Below are 17,002 nucleotides of genomic sequence, written 5' to 3' on the forward strand. Positions count from 1 at the left end.
CCTTCACTTTGATAAAGTACAATACGATACCAAATTTAGGGGGAAAAAATCGAAGTATATATCATTTTGACCAATTCACACATTAGTTGTTTGTAGAAAACAGTGTTTTAAAACATCGACTGATCAACATTTTTGGTTTATGAAAAGTGAATGAGAGCATACTACTATCAAAAGCAATAAGCATCACTCGTTCCTAAGTACGAATCTCTAGTTGCGAAAAGAAAGCACAGCGAGTCTTTCCCCTGAACAAAAACAATTTTCATAGGATAACAAAATCAAATCCTCCAAACTGAGTGACCACCATGCCCTTAACCATCAATCTTGTTCCCTCCACAAACTCCATATCCCTCTTCCCACGAAACCTCCTCATCACCTCCAGAATCTTTCACAGACCTCCTCCTCCTTCTTCAACACTTCGTTTCCTTCTTGTGAAATGCAGGGCCAGCGCCTCTGAAAACAGCGGTAGCTTCAAGGACTCGCTGGGTGGCATTGTGGGCGAGCAAGTGGAGGAGCTACTCAACAAAGAAGAGAACAGGGTTTTGCTTGATGGGTTGGTCAAAGCGTCCGAGAGAGTAGAGAATGCCAAAAGAGAACTCGCTGAGATTGAAAGACAAGAACTTGAGGCTAAGCTTGCGAGGGAGTATATTAACAAACTTGAAACCAGGGCTTCTGAGGTTAACGCTCTTTTCAGTTCTCATATTAATTGGCTTTTTCGGGTTTGTTTCTGAATTGGGTATTTGGTTTTAGACCCCCTTTTCTGATTCCTTGAAGTGAAAAAGCTGTAAACTTTGATTTTCTCTACAAATTCATTAGGCCCCATTGTGTGTATTTGTGTTGCTAGATAGTTATAGGAGTCTGTTTGTTTCATTCTTGTTGTGTTTTTTGAGACATTTCTTGAAAAATTAACCTAGCTTGTCATTGCTTACACACTGCTTCTTGTATGTTAAAGATTGATGAATGTCAAAAGGAGATATCAGAGGCAAAAGCCATGGTGGAAGAAGCCGAACGTGCCCTCACACAAACTGGGGATCAATTCGGAAATGGATATGCTTCTGCAGAGTCTGAGAATGGGGAAATCGACAAGGATCAAGAGAAGTTGGAATCCATAAAAGCAGCTTCAGTTGCAGCCCTTGTTGGCACAGTTGCTGGATTGCCCTTCTCCTTCACTCAAGTGAACAGCAGTTCTGAGCTGATACTCCCTCTGGCAATCACCTTTATTAGCTGTGCACTATTCGGAGTTACATTCCGATACGCCATAAGGAGAGACTTGGATAATGGTCACCTTAAGACAGGAGCACCTGCAGCTTTTGGGGTTGTCAAAGGTACTAATAGCATCCTTCAAGCTTATTAAAACTTATGGCTGTCCTGCATTGTATGGTTTAGGATTCAAATCAAATTAATTGGCTTGCAGGTCTTGCTATGCTGGATGGTGGAAGACCTCTGGAACTAAACACTGATAGCTTAATATCACATGCTTTTGATGGTGCAGTGTATGTATCTGAAAATCTTTTTGTTTTTCTTTCTGCTGCTGTTGCTCTGGATTATTTGTTTAAGGCGAGGCTCCTGAGTCCTTTCCCTATCAAGAAATCTATTTCAGGATCCAACTCTATATGATGCTCACCTTTTAAGCTAAGGTGTTTATAACTTCAGGGATATACAATGACTTTGTATATATAGTTGCAATGTGTTTACAGTGAAGAGTGTTTTGATTTTCAAGCAAATCTTTTATGGTTAGACTACTGCAACAGCAGCAACATGATCCACTATTTATCCACTCAGTGAGAAAATATTTGCGTGTAAGTTTCATCTACTGCCATGGACCAATCAGTTTAACATTCATTTGGTCACAATTTACTTTGCTACCTAAAAATTAGCCATTCACAATGTAAGTCATGATAAAAGGAACTTTGTATATCGACTTCACTGCAAAGGAGTACAACCCGATTCTACATTCTACATGTAAATGAATCATCATAACATGCTAAATTCAAAACATTATGCACCTAAACATATCAGACTACATCTGCTGTATGGGATATCCTCATATCCCTCCTGCTATTTGAATTACTGCAAGCAATTCTGACATTCTAGTGTTTCCTTCTTTCATTGTCATCCCTATCTTCCTTCAAGTCACGGTCTTGTAAGGGCCTTTTGGGAGCTCCCCAATTATCAATCTCGTTTCTTGACTGCTCTTGGCCGAATGGCAGGTTCTTATTTTCTCTTTCCCTCCCCTACAGACAACATTAGAATCTTTCTCAGACAAGGACATGTATTCTATCTAGCATATATTGAAACTTCTCAGCAGCCAAAGTTGTTACCTTCTTCGAGGCACCTTGATGCCCATCTAGATAATCTCTTTTTTTAGTCACTGCTGAAATATGCTTTGCAGCTTCATTAAAGAATTGAAAGCCCTGAAGATCTCCATTTTTAATACTTGCTTCTAGCTGCGAGGGGAAGGATATGGATTCTCAAGATTAAGTCTAGGCCTCAAAATGAAAAATGAATTGAAACACAACCAAAAAGCCTAAAAAAAATTAGTCTAGGACCACTTGCCAGCCTCACAAGGGCTTATAGTTTCTTGGTGTAGCTCACAAGTATATATATCCTTCCCTTTTAGGCATTAACTTTCATTATCAATTATTGGAATTTGCATATCCATTTGAAGGTAGTTTCTGCAAGACTTGTAAGATATACACTCTAGTACACAACAACAAAATATGCAGGTTGAACTGGGTAAAAAGAATAATGAGAGAGGACATATTATACTATACCTGGACATGAATAATGCAGAAAACAATGCTAGCAATAGGCAGCCAGCTCTCCTCAGGAGACAAATTCAAATTTGATCTGATAAATCATGGGAAAGTTGAACAATTGCATTAGTGCCTATATACTCAAACCAATAAAAGGTATTCCACACATCATTACTCAGGATTGTCAACTATTTCTACAATCTCTTTGCTGATTAGCAGCACAACTACTCTACAATGTTCACAAAATCGGCAAGCATATGCTTCAGTGTTCCATTGCTCAAAAGTACAAACTAAACATGTGCAAAATAGACGATGGCGCCAAATCATAGTATTCAAGAGCATTCAATATAGGGAGTTTGAGGATGAAAAACCTGATGTAGGGGATCAAATACACAAGTGCATACACAGCATAGCGCCTTTTCCCAGAATCCAGCCAAGCAAAAACCCAACTCTACCATAACCATTTCAACCCAACAAAAATCACAAAACACCCAATAAATATAAACACAGCAATTTCCAAACAAAATGAAGAAAATAAAAAAGGTGTATTCTTTTTTCTTTTACCAGCCAATTGAAGTAGGGAATGAAGCTAACAACCCCCATGACTGCGAACCTAGCATCGGTGGAGTCAATACCGGAACCAGCATCAGGATCGTCTGCCGGAGCAGAGACCGGCGGAAGCACCAGCGACGAGAGCACGCACGCGCCGATGGCGGCGGCGAACGGCGCGTCGTGGGAGAGCTCGGCTCTAAAGGCTGTGTATTTGGTGATCTTAGTTGGGTTTGGAAACTTGTTGTGGAGAAAAGAAGAGGGTTTAAGGGCGGAGAGGTAAGGAGGAAGATGAGGAGGTTTAAGAGCAGTGAGAGAGTTGGAGAAGTGGATTGACACCATGGCTATGGCTTTGGTTACATGCGTCGTCCACTGCTCTGCCAATCTTAAAGCTCCACCCTCTCGAATCTCGCGCGTTTTGGGAATAGACAGGCCAAACTTTGACGAGATGTTATTTTATATAGTCTTTTTGTATATATTTACAAAAATGAATTACGAATGGGGTTGTGTACGGTTCATTGTAGCGACTGCTATACCTAAGTAAATTAGTTTCATAAAAAGATAGATTAACGCGATACAGAAATAGACTAATTTAATATCAAGTTAAGTTAATCTACGTATACATAGAATCAGTGTATCTCTAGGCCTCGTTTGGTTCACGGAATTGAGAGTTTGGAAAAAGAAAGTTATTATTTTTCTATGTTTGGTGTGCACAAGGAAATGAACAACTTTCTTTTAAGAAGGGAAAATATGATCCTCTCAAGTCTCATCTTCCAAATGATTCATTTTCCCTTCTACTTTCCCTGCATTAATTACCTGGTATAAGTACATATCCTTGTTGAAAATTATTATTGACAATTTTATTTAAAAAGTTTATGACATTTTGTAATTATATATGAGGATAAAAATAGAATATTAGTATGGTTTTGTTTCATTTCCTTATACAAACCAAACACTAAAATGGAAACAAACATGCATTTTCTCCTTACTTTCCCAACATTTCCAAATAGCGGAAATGAAAGTTAGTAGGAAGTTTTTTTTTTTTTTTTAGAAGGGAAAGTAAGTACGAAGTTCGTTTTCCTTTCCCATTGGATTTCTTAAGGAAATTATTTCCTTTTCGCGAACCAAAGGAGGCCTAAGGATATTAATACAATAATATGCCGTATAATTTCTCAATACTAAATAAACACCAAATATTGTTTGGTCCGATAACATAAATCTTTTTTTAGAAAGTCGTAAATTCAACTCCCGAGAGACTGAAATTATTCTCATCTAACGTTCCTTCATCGATATCAAAAATTTGGTCTTATAGATCCTTTATGTTTACCCGATACCCAACGTAGTGGTGATTGCTTAAATGATTGCATCGTTTCAGATGTGAAAGCAAAATGCGAGGTATAGATATAGGAACAGGAGGAGCACAATTAGTATGAACGAAATAACAAACAGCATTCTGTTCTATTGCGATCATATACAAGCTGATTCTGTTTGGGAGAAAAATAATGACGCAATACTAAAGGTTTCAAAATTATAATATATTATACAATCACACCCCTATTGTATGTATATAGCTTCTTTCTTTGAGTCTGCTATATGCTTATGTCTATTAAAACAAATTTGACCGCCAGCTGGGAGTTGGATCACCGCAGGGAAGGACCTATGTTCCCAATTCGAACAACACATCATCCTCGTGAATCCAGAAACTCGCTTATTGCTCATCTCGAGTGGCTGAAATCCTCAAGGGAACTGACTTATTTGATACAGTGGCAGAAGAGAAGAGATCCACGAACGTCAATGCTACCCTAAGCAATCTGCATGCTTCTACTTTTCTCAACAGAGCCATACATAATTCCCATTCGCCATGGATGAAAAAATGGTGGAGAACAGATTCTGTGCGATTTACAGCTCTTGCTCGGATGTACATAGCGGATCCACTTTACACTAATCACAAGTTTGGGTTCTAAGGCACCCTGCACCTATTATCTTCTGTTCCCATTTACTTCTTGCTCAGATGCAGCATTTAGCTGTTGTTGCAACTGTCGATAGATAACAGAACTATTTATTACGGCGTAAATGGAAATCAAATAAGCAGCAATGGCATGCCAACTGTAATTGTTGTATTTTCTAGAATATCTGTACTAGAATCCAGACTCAACTACAATATTATATGGAAAGGATTTTCTTGTTCTCACGCAAAAGGTTAAGGCAAGAATGTCATAGTTATAAACCATTGAGCAACTCACTTGAATGTGTCTCATTTTTTCAGCAGTCAGTTCATCATTCAAGTTGTTCATCCTGCAAGGAGAATGAGATATTTCGATGAACATATGAATACAGGAAAAAGGTGGAAAAGGATTTCAAAAGTATTCAGTTTGCTTTTAAGATGACTAGCCTTGATTGAAGCTCCGTGACCTTGAGGAGCAGTAACCGCTCCCTCTCAGAAACTGCAGGTTCCACCTGTTGATAGAACAAATTAGAGAACATGTAAAGTTCGCAAAGGTAATACTTGATCATTAGCTATCAATCCAGTTGAGTCTTGTAATGGATGAAGAAAGAAAATAGGTATTTCAGTCAAGGCTGAGAATACTTTTTTCTTTTTTTTATCAATCGATATACTAGCCTGAATTCTTCCAAATGACCAGACCAGTAACTATCATTTGAAAAGTCCAATAGAAGATGTTAAGAAATCAATTTGTATCCTCCTGATGATAAAAATCTTCTTTCAAATAAGAACCATGACAAAATAAAACAAGCTTACATTTCCATTGTTCTCAGAACTGCGGGGCAGTGGAGGCAACTTTCCATTTTGGGTAGCTGAAACAAAATTGATCACCTTAAGACTTGGTACGTGAATTTAATAGTACAACTAATATCAAATATCATAGAATCAATATATATTCCACTCACCCTCTACTGCCTCAGCTGGTTGCAAGCTACTCAGCAAATTCGCAATAATATCCTGTAATTAATAGAAAATTGTAAGAGCGAATAACTTTTAGCTTTGGAAATCAACTCTTCTAGCCAAACTTTGCAAATCTACCTGTTGAATTGATGTCTGCTGAAAAAGATTCTGAAGGTGAGGGAGGAGAAGTGATGCAGGAACGTTGCTGCTGTTGTTCAACTCCTTGGGAGAACTGACAGGCTGAAAAATAAAGAACAAATAACATAAGTGGAAGCACAACTGAAATTTGAGGCTAACAGAGTGACAAGTAGAACAAACAATTTGGATTCCCAGCTTCATGACCACAAATCGATTAAATCAAGATCTAACAGCTTAGAATTCAACTCTCATAAGTCTTTTTTTTTTTTGCTGAAAACTTTAGTTGTTGGATTTTGATCCAATAAGAAGTTTAGAGTGTGTGTGTGTGTGTGTGTGTGTGTGTGTGTGAGAGAGAGAGAGAGAGAGAGATTAAAAAACCAACCATTTGCCTAGATTCAAATACCCAATCACCAACGCTTGCAGACTTTCTTAGAGGTGATCCCTAAAATAACAAAAGAGAACATAAATTAAACTAAACAAATTTATCTTGAAAAGTTAAGCACATGCTGGCCACCCACCTGCGAAGATCGACGTGGAGTTGTACTTGATGGAATATCCTATGGCAATTTTGTAAGTTAGTGATTGTGTATAATAGAGTAACATACCACAAGAACAAAGCCTCACCTTTACAAGATCTAAATTTTCTGATGTCACTGAGAACCGCCCTTTTATTTGCACCAGATTAGCCTTTGACTTGTCATCCAAAGAATCTCTATACCCTATTATAGATAAGCCATTTAGTGCCGAAAGAATCCCAAGCGGGCAGTACTCATAAAAGTACATAAGTAGTTGCAATGATCTTTAAAGCATAATGAGCATCTTCATTACCTCCTGAAGATTTTATAGGAGCTGATAAACTATTTGCTGAAGCTCGGTTTGGGAGCATCAGTGGACCACTAAAGCTTGGAGTTCGTCTTACTTCACATTTAGCTTTCTCGATAGCTTGTTGGTTTTCATTCTCATTCCTAAGAAACAATAAAATATCAGCCACCAATCATGCACGAGATACACACACACACAAAGAAAGATGACAAACCTTTCAAAACTGCGTCCCGTCTCCGATAAAGAATGATTAAGCACACCACCAGGCGTGAGCGGCCCACTCCGCGTTTGACGACTTTTCACTGCTACAATTCTAGACTTGGCCTGTACCATGTCTGTTTCCGATGTAGACGCTGTTGCTTCAGAGCTTGATCCATTTTTCTTCCAGTCTGTCCCTTGTTGACCACCAGATTCCAATGTTTCACTTTCATGATGCTTGTCCTTTCTGTTCACGCATTCAACCTGTTGTGAGTCATCACCATTTACTTCACGTTTGCAATCAGTCCAAGGTGGTTCATTATTTTCATTCGACTTCCCTAAACTGGATTTCCAATCAGTTGCAACCTGCTAGCAACCAACAAGAAATAAATTTTCTGCATAAGAATGTAATAGCAAAAGGAGAAAAAGCCGACCTGAAAAATATACTTGAACTGTGCTTTTAGCATTTCAAATGTAACATAATTAAAACAAATGGTAACCTTATAACTAAAAACGGATTTCAATTTTCCGTCTGTGTCAATCATTTCCGAAAAATCATCATCATCATCATCATCACGCACCTAGCAACGAAGGGAAAGATATAAATTCAGCCTCACTCATTCGTAATCGTACAGCCAAAGAAGGATTACCACAAAGAGATACCATCTTTACAGAAACATGTTAGTATTTCCTATATAACAAATGTAGCATACCATGGACGCTTGAGCCTTTAAATCCTCAACGTCAAAGTTCCACGCGCTAACACCTCGCTGATACTCACTCTGATAAAAGAAAAGACAAGATGATACCACAAATTATTGCAGAAGAAGAAATTATAACATAACTATCAAGTTCATATAACTAGGCTCAGACCTGTGACATTGCCTCTTGCTCTGCTGAAGGCATTCTCTTCAAAGCCAATTGCGCTGCATCTTTAAGCTGCAACATTGCAATGTTTCAACAATTTATTAAATAAGTCGATCAATACATATGAAAGCAAAAAAAAAAACCATATAGAAACAGTATGACAGCTTACCTGGAGGGCTTTAACACGATTCCAAAGTGGTGGCAGGTCTGTAAACAATTTCTTAAGAGAAAGCTCCGGAGGTTTTGCAGTCTTGAAAAAGGAGTGTTTCAACAATTTTTCTGCTGTTGGTCTCTTTGTTTGATCTTTTACGAGGCACATTGCAACCATTTCTTTAAAAGACTGAGCACAACTGGAAATCCTCTAATTAGAATATTATTCAGGAAGAGAAATGTAACACAAGGCACCAACTACAGTGACCATTCCATACCAATACACAATCAACCGGTATATGTTTTCCATACTTTAAACCCAACTATCAATGTCATTCTCTATCTAGAAAGAAAAACAATACCTTGGAGAACTTTTTATCGCGGTCATAATCAAGTCCAGGAGGGGCATTCTGTATGGTCATGAGGAGAACCTAAGAGTAAAAAAAAGGGGTTAGCCAAGTCAAAATTTTCAATGAAGAACTACCTTGCATTTATACACATTTTAGTTGACCATTTTGTAATAGAAGTACCTTCATGGGAGGATATTTTGAAAATGGTGCATGACCATGTGCCAACTCCAATGCCGTTATACCAAATGACCAAATGTCGGCCCTGTACCAAAAAAAAGTTATGAGCATAGAACTCCCCCTTCTTTATTATAAAATAAAAAGAAAATAAAAAATCATTTGCTCCTCATGGTAATGAAGATGACTTGTAAAAAAAGTGAGACAATGTACGCTTGCAAAAAAATGTGACCTCTTCGGTTTATTATGATAAGGGGTTTGAAGATGTGGCAATAGAATCAAACAGGGAGCCAGCCCAGTCCCTTATGAGGGACGCTATCAGTTTTAAAACTAACTATTATCTGGCATGTGCAAGAACACTTATTTAATGATCTAGCATATTCCATATGATAGACCTGATTATCGGCTCCATATGTACAGCACCACCGTAGTTGTTGTGACAAAATAAAAGTAATAAAACTCTCTAATGCATTGATCTACACATATATACACTATGGGTTACTAATATACAAGCCTACCTACAACCACATCTGACAAAGGCAAAATACTCCATTTCTTAGAACTTGTTTTAGTTACCATATGAAATAAAACTCACTTGGAATTGTATCCATTTCCTGGTTGCAGTACCTCTGGTGCCATCCTGGAAAGCAACAACATCTTGAAATCTCAAATACATTGATAAGAGAACAATTAGCATAATATGTGGCTACAAATAGGAATCAAGTAAAAACGTCGGTGACTTTAAAACTTACCAGCATGGTGTTCCTACAAAAGTATTTCTTGACCTTTGTCTATCACCTGCATCAAACATGCAAGCTGAAACACCAAAGTCAGCAAGCTTCACCATCCCATTAGTATCAAGTAATATGTTTCCAGCCTGCATCCAAACAATTACAAGCGAATTCCTATTAGCATCGATATTTTAAAAAAAAGGTACAGAAGATTAGTTAGGAGTAAATTTACAGACCTTAACATCTCGATGAATATGACCTTGTTTGTGAAGGTAAACCAAAGCCTTAAGGGTTTCCTTCAAAACAGAACCAATTGCAGCCTCCTCAAACCCATCTGGATACGCAATCTTCATGAGATGCAGACAAGAACCCTCAGCCATAAATGGCATGACCACCCAAAGGTTCCGTTCCACCACAAATGAACAATACGACCTTACAACATTTGGATGATCTATCAAGTGCATTGTTTGCGTCTCCCTACGTATGTCATCCTACGAAAGATACATAATAGTATATCAAATAATGGGTTTTCGAATGAGCTGCAGTACTGAAACACTAGAAAACGGGTTCCTTACACAAACTTCATTTTAAAGAAGTGTCTTCAAAACAATTGCATTTGTATATACTATGATTCAAGTCAATAGAATCTGTAAATATTATGATTCAAGAGAACTGAGGATCTGAGGCCTATACTCATCCAAAATAAACCCTACCGAATCCAATTTACAAATCTAATCTCCGAATCCAAACCAAGTCCTAACATGTCCACATATCTTTAAAATTCACAAATCCAATTCCAATCTCAAATCTCCCCACCAACCATTCAAACGAACTCTAAAAAAAAAAATGATTCCCGAAATCTATGTCAAAGAAAACTCACAAAATTGTTATTGCAACGATCAAGATCCAAGCATTTGACGGCGATGACTTCATTGAAAGGGAGATAGATCGCTCTATAAACAGTAGCGCTCGCACCATATCCAACCTCTTCCAGAAGCTTATAATCGCTGGAATTAGCCGAGTAAGTTCTGGAATTACCTCCCATCCTCCCCATACCACTCGGAGACCGGCGGCTGTGTGTGAGAGTGTGTTCTGCGTTTCAAGCGTTGTGCTCTGCGTTTCGATGATAATTATATCGACTCGTTGACCGCCATGAGAAGCGCTTGGAAAAAAAAAAAAAAGAGAGAGAGAGAGAGAAGGAAACAGAACTGGCTTTTGGCTTGTGAGTTTCACTCTGTGAATGGGGGGTGTGAGGGAGGCGGGTGCTGACGTGTCGAGGTGTTGAAAGGTGATGAGGATGTTGCCACGTGGATGGTTGTGTTAACGGACGGTTGTGTTTCCCTTCTGGTAAACTTTGAGCGTGCTGAGTTGTCGAGTAGGTAATCGGGTATTATTATGATTTTAATTCAGATTTAAATATTTATAATTTTTGGATAATGTGAAACAATGAGATAGCCACGTTTTTTTTGCCTTAGAATATTGTGGTTTTTGACTGTAGAGGTAGTTTGAAGGTAGTCATCATTAATGTAATTTTTGATTGTTTCATATATAGTTTGTTGTGGATAGATTTTGGAAAAGGAAAAAAAAATCGTGAAGCTAATGTAGTTGTGAATGTTTTGACCAAATTGAGGTATTATATTAATGTGCTTCAACTCACATTTCATTGTGGGCGTTATCAGGACTGGTCGTTTCTGTGTTGTTTTCTATATGACGAACATTATTCGTTTCTAAGTTGACATGTTTTCTGTTGTTAAGCTGAACCTGTGGTTCTGATCGGTTGTTTTTGAATTGTAGTTACGCCGAAATATGTCAGTGATTGATTGCTTTCGAAATTATCGTAAACTCAAAACATGGCAGGAATAAGTTATTTTGAAGGTGGAGACTTTAAAAAGAGTAAAAAAAATTGTCCTTGCAAAAATTAATATTCATACTTTTATTATAGTTTAGGTACCTCATGTAACTTTCACACGCACACACCACACAAACAAGAATTGCTTGTTTACCCTAAATTTAACTAATCAAATCTCTCCAAGTATAATTCAAACATATATACGACTGGACTTAACTGTCATCCAAATTGTTCTAGTCTGATGTAGTAGTTTGATTTGGTTTGAATTGCTTACAAAAGAAAATGTAAAGGGGGAAACCACGTCTATTAAATGGTCAACTTCAAGATAATTGAAATAGATTCTCATCGTTTGGTATACATAACTGTAATGTTTCGAGAGGCTCTCATAATGTAAAGGACAAGAGACCTAAATCACAACTAATCTCTGTTTAGATAAGCCTAATAAATCACCTTCCAAAAGAGGAACAACGTCAAAGAGAATAGCTAAAGAGTATGTAGCCAAACTCATAACCATGATCAATGTTTGCTAACAAATCAGCCACTGAAATTACACTCTCTGTATACATAGATAAGAAGCACATTCCGACCCCTACTCAAAAGCTCTTGACAGTTTGCCACAAGACTATAAAGAAGCTAATCTTGACAGTTTGCCACAAGACTATAAAGAAGCTGAAATGATCAGTCGTAAAAAGAACCAACTTAACCACAATAAGTGGATTTATTTTTAGTTCCAATAATCTACGAACATTATATCAATCCATTTCTATACCCTTTTAAGAGTTTCCAAAATTCAGCTTCAACAACTTAACTAATACCCAACTTGGGAGAGACCCCATTCCCCCTATCATTTGAAGGGCTTTTCCAGCACATATAATCTTAGAATCTTTATGCAAACTGCTATAGACTTTTAATTTAAGCCAATCCTTAGTTGGAAGTTGCCATCAGAGATGAGACACTTGTCATGGGAGGTTTAGAGTGGGCACCCCTATTTGCTTCAAAATACTCTCTTGTAAATTGATGAATAATTAAAGATAGCCAAACTGAAAATTTGAAATTTTGAACCAAAATATGGCTGGCTGCACCTCCATTTTCATACATACCAAATCTCCATAGCAAAAGAACAACACCAAGGAGCCTCATATTGCATTCGAACATGGACTGTGGATGATTAATAAGCAACCAATCATTAAAAAGGAGTGTAAGTGGGGGAGAACTCACTTGTAGGATGAAGAGCAAACCCCACATAAAAGTATTGCAACTTCTAAAGAGATGGTCCAAGAATTTAAGCAGAAAGTAGCATCTTGGACAGCCTGCATCTATAACCAAACCTCTACGGATCCTTGCTCCATTCGTTAAAAGTCTACGATAGATTAGAGTCCAAAAGAATGTTTTCACTTTATGAGGAACTTGGAGCTTCCAAATAAGGTTCCATGGCCATGGTTTGAGTCTTTGAATTCAAGAAAAGAGAGTGATAACCACATTTAACAGTAAAGTTTTCATTTTGATATAGCTTCCATGTGATTCGGGTCATCTCATCACCACTTCGAATGCCTCCCACATGCATAACAACAATTTCAATTTAATCACATCCTCAGAAATAAAAATTAAAAATTAAAAAACTCCTGCACCACGTGTAATTCCCATCCACCATCACAGAGAACATCACTAAGTACTCTTAGCTCTAGGAGATAGGGAGGAATGGGCTTCAAAGCTATATCAATCCAATTCCAACTTTTATTCGTAACCATGTTAGCTTATCCGCAACCATGTTAAAGCCTTACAATGGTAATGAACTAATGATAAAGTAATTAAATTTTGAGCTGTGTTGTAGTAAATAGGTAAAATGTCTATATCATGGAGTATGCACTTAAGAAGTGGAGAATGTGTGGTTTGTATGGAATGCACATTGAGAGGTAGAGAAATTGTGTAGCAAATATACTAATGTATGTAGGGCAAATTTACACTACTTTGTAACCCTATATAAACCCCCTCAATATGAGAAGAAGACTCACCAATTCACTCTTCAGTTTCTCTGAAACACGTTATCAGCACGAGATCGCTCTAGAATTAGAATCGAAATCGATTAGAGTAGTGAAAGTTCTTGATCCGAACTAGGTCATTTTACCAACCTTACAAGAAACCCCCAAATCCTATCACATATCAAAGCCCTTGATCCCAGAAGCTCAGAACCGGTTTCAGAACCCCCAGAACCGGCCGGAAACCTGCCGAACCGGCTGCCGGAAGTTCTGAACCGCTGTCAGTGTGCTGCCGAGCCCCTGCCGAGTGCTGCCGAGCCCCTGCCGAAGTGCTGCCGAGCCCCTGCCGAAGTGCTGCCGACAGCCCCTGCCTACCCCCTGCAGACCCCCTGCGCAGCAGCTGCCGAGCATCTGCCGAGGCCCTGCGCAGCAGCTGCCGAGCACCTGCCGAGCCATCTGCCGAGCACCTGCCGAGCAGCCTGCCTAGCACCTGCGCAGCAGCTGCCGAGCTGCTGCCGAGCAGCTGTCGACACATCTGTCGAGCGACTTTCCGGACACTTTTCCGGCGACTTTCGGGACACTTTTCCGGCGACTTTCGGGACACTTTTCCGGCGACTTTCGGGACACTTTTCCGGCGACTTTCGGACACTTTTCCGGCGACTTTCCGGACACTTTTCCGGCGACTTTCCGGACACTTTTCCGGCGACTTTCGGACACTTTTCCGGCGACTTTCCGGACACTTTTTCCGGTCAATTCTTAAGGTAAACTTTTCTAAAAGTTCCCGTTTTTGAAGTTTTTATTACTTTTCTCTTCTTTTCACGGGGACTTCCAACATCCCTTATTCTACCCCCCTTTCTTCTTCATAGGGGAGACCAAAAAGGCCGAACTGTGGGGGTTCGTGCTCACTCCAAGCTTGGAGCTTGTAGAGTCCTCCAAACTTAGAATTTGTTGAGAAGAAAACAATCGACCACATACATCATTGTTTCGATTTAATCCAAAACCCCTCTTGGAATCAAGATTTTCTTGGAAGCGACTACGCTCAGAAAATCCCTAATTTCTTGAAAGCGATTACGCTCAGAAAGTTTATAGTTTTTCGTGGTAGCCTTTTTCGCTCCGAAACTAACCCTATTTTCTTGTTGTTCTTCAGGATGAGTAACCTGAACAAGTTGAGCTTCAACCCACTAGGGACAACAGGCGCAGGATACCACAGGTGGATCCGTGATATGCGCCAGCATCTTAAGGCTGATGGGATCCTGAGTACGATCCAAGAGCCAAGTCAGGACGTGCTTACTCCTCAACAAGCTCTTGCTTTTGAAGCAAATAGAGCAAAGAGAGAGGCTAATGAAGCAAAAGCCATCATTCTCATGACAAGGCACATGAATGACGCGCTCCAAAATGAGTACCTCAATGAGGAAGACCCAAGAAAGCTATGGGTAGAACTCGAGCAGCGTTTTGGCAACGTCCGTGATTCCCTGCTTCCCGACTTAGAAGAGAGATGGCAAAGCCTCCGCTTCTGTGATTTCAAGACAGTTCTTGACTACAATTCGGAAGCACTTCGTATCAAGTCTATGATGGAATTCTGTGGACATCAAATCACTGATACGATGTTGATCGAGAAAACTCTCTCTACCTTCCCTGTCTCTGCATTAATGATAGCTAAAAACTATCGAATTGATATCAATGCTAGACGCATCACAAGATTTCATGAGCTAATTGGTGTCATGAACGTAGCTGAAAAGCACGACAACATACTTGTGAAGAACTATAACTCTAGACCCGTGGGAACCAAGTCAATTCCGGAGTCTAATTATAGTCGCACCTCCAAGGGAGGACGCAAGGAGCGAAACCCTAAAAGAAGGGATAATTATGGACGTTCAGGTCCATATTCTCGCCCTAAAGAGGAAGGAAACCGCCAAGATAGGCGTGCACGGAACCGTGGAGGTAAACGTGTGAAGAGAGAGCGAGGCCAAGCCTCCGGTTATGGTGGTAACACCACCAATGGAAACAACCGTTTTCAAAGTGCTCCTAAAGCACCTCGATCAAGGGAACCTGACCATAATGATGCTTGTCTCCGATGTGGACTACCTGGACATTGGGCAAGGGCATGTAAAGCATCCCAGAATGTTGCAAACGCGTACAAAATGTATCGTGAAGCAAGGGAGGCAAATTACATGGAACAAGAAGATCAAGATGGCAATCTCGATCTAAGGGTGGAAGACGACAAAAATCAAAACCCAGAAACTGGCGATTTTGATTAAGTCTTTTCATTTTCCAAGAGATGTAGGCAATCGCCACATTATCCTATAGTAGATGCCAATGGGATTAATCTTTCTTCAAAAGTAGGCGTACTCAATGTAATTGTGATGTCTAGGAAGGTTTTGAGATAATTGGTACTTAAGCGAGCCTTTGCTCCACCAACATCTCTCTACTCACCTGGTCACCTTTGCATTGGAATTACCGAAAGAAGTTAGACGACTACCATTGCTTTGCATTAACTAAGTTTATTGGATTACGCTTTCTTTGATGAAATAAATGATGATGTAATTCCGTTTGGCTTATTAATAAAAGTTGAGTTCTTTCCTTTATGACTCCTTTTTAATTACGAGCTTTTCTCTTAAGGAATGGATGAACTACAATGTCTCGCTGATAGTGCGACTACGCACACCATTCTACGACATAGGCAATTATTCTTGGAGATGTTGCCTACATATTCCACTATGACTACGATGGCTGGGCCATCAGGTTTAGTTCAAGGACATGGAATGGCCCAATTCCTATTGCCAAATGGCACCTTGATTAAAGTCACTGAAGCTCTCTATGCTCCTAAGGCAAATCGAACCTTATTGAGCTTTAAAGATTTAAGAGCCAACGGATTCCATGCGGAAACGCATACTGAGAATGGAAAAGAGTTCCTTTGCATTACCTCTAATGATTGCGGACGAAAGCGCATCTTAGAGAAACTTATGTGTCAATCTAGTGGACTTTATGTCACTACAATTCGACCAATTGAATCCAATAATGTCATAAGAGAAGATCTCTTGGATTCTGACACATATTGGCTTTGGCATGACCGACTAGGGCACCCTGGTCGTGATATGATGCTCCGTATACTAAAGACTTCACACGGACATCCATTCTTCAGAGTGAGAAGAAGCAAGAATCGAGAATTGATTCCTGGACTTAACAAGACCGCAACAATTGCAGCATCTGGTGCTGCAGCCGTCTTGGGGCGCCATAAGGCTGGCCAAGTCCCATGTGATGACACCAACCATGAGCATAACGCCATGATTGTTCCTCCAAATAGCTACAATGCCATAGAAGGAGATGTAGTCACACATTTTGCTTCTAATAGCGCTACAGACGCTCAGGCCCAACCAAAATCCTCATTGGTTGCTTTTAAGGCCCCTCGCTCATTTTGCAAAGCCTGTTCCTTCGGGAAATTAGGACCGAGACCGTCCTACGCAAAGGATCCTAAAATACTCATTCCGTTCTTACAGAGAATCCAAGGGGATATCTGTGGACCAATTCAACCATCATGCGGAC

General features: G+C 39.4%; 3 protein-coding genes across 6 annotated transcripts; 1 reads left to right on the top strand and 2 right to left on the bottom strand.

Moving 5' to 3' along the window:
* The first annotated feature begins 206 nt into the window (after positions 1-206).
* On the top strand, positions 207-1,633 carry LOC112175279. The gene is made up of 3 exons (XM_024312953.2): positions 207-674; positions 950-1,322; positions 1,412-1,633. The coding sequence occupies exons 1-3, from the start codon at positions 303-305 to the stop codon at positions 1,612-1,614; spliced, it is 948 nt and encodes a 315-aa protein (XP_024168721.1). The 5' UTR covers positions 207-302; the 3' UTR covers positions 1,615-1,633.
* A 253-nt stretch (positions 1,634-1,886) lies between these two features.
* LOC112175280 lies at positions 1,887-3,743 on the bottom strand. The gene is made up of 5 exons (XM_024312954.2): positions 3,318-3,743; positions 3,125-3,204; positions 2,772-2,847; positions 2,319-2,444; positions 1,887-2,231 (listed from the first exon to the last, which is right to left on the bottom strand). The coding sequence occupies exons 1-5, from the start codon at positions 3,642-3,644 to the stop codon at positions 2,088-2,090; spliced, it is 753 nt and encodes a 250-aa protein (XP_024168722.1). The 5' UTR covers positions 3,645-3,743; the 3' UTR covers positions 1,887-2,087.
* Positions 3,744-4,704: 961 nt separating this feature from the next.
* LOC112175278 (serine/threonine-protein kinase BLUS1) lies at positions 4,705-10,857 on the bottom strand. 4 transcript variants are annotated; one of them, XM_024312950.2, is made up of 21 exons: positions 10,515-10,857; positions 9,871-10,125; positions 9,656-9,780; positions 9,499-9,543; positions 8,910-8,991; positions 8,742-8,810; positions 8,399-8,569; positions 8,236-8,301; positions 8,076-8,144; positions 7,863-7,943; positions 7,379-7,728; positions 7,171-7,307; positions 6,967-7,061; positions 6,861-6,899; positions 6,725-6,784; positions 6,343-6,444; positions 6,210-6,261; positions 6,061-6,116; positions 5,695-5,759; positions 5,546-5,597; positions 4,705-5,338 (listed from the first exon to the last, which is right to left on the bottom strand). In XM_024312950.2, exons 1-21 carry the CDS (start codon positions 10,686-10,688, stop codon positions 5,282-5,284), a joined length of 2,202 nt encoding a protein of 733 aa, XP_024168718.1. In that variant the 5' UTR covers positions 10,689-10,857; the 3' UTR covers positions 4,705-5,281. The 4 variants fall into 4 exon arrangements, with proteins under 4 accessions (XP_024168718.1, XP_024168719.1, XP_024168720.1 ...); XM_024312951.2 differs by lacking the exon at positions 6,861-6,899; XM_024312952.2 differs by lacking the exon at positions 6,725-6,784.
* Between the last annotated feature and the right edge of the window lie 6,145 nt (positions 10,858-17,002).

This window comes from Rosa chinensis, chromosome 7 (assembly GCF_002994745.2).
Source record: "Rosa chinensis cultivar Old Blush chromosome 7, RchiOBHm-V2, whole genome shotgun sequence".
NCBI classification, from domain to species: Eukaryota; Viridiplantae; Streptophyta; class Magnoliopsida; order Rosales; family Rosaceae; genus Rosa; species Rosa chinensis.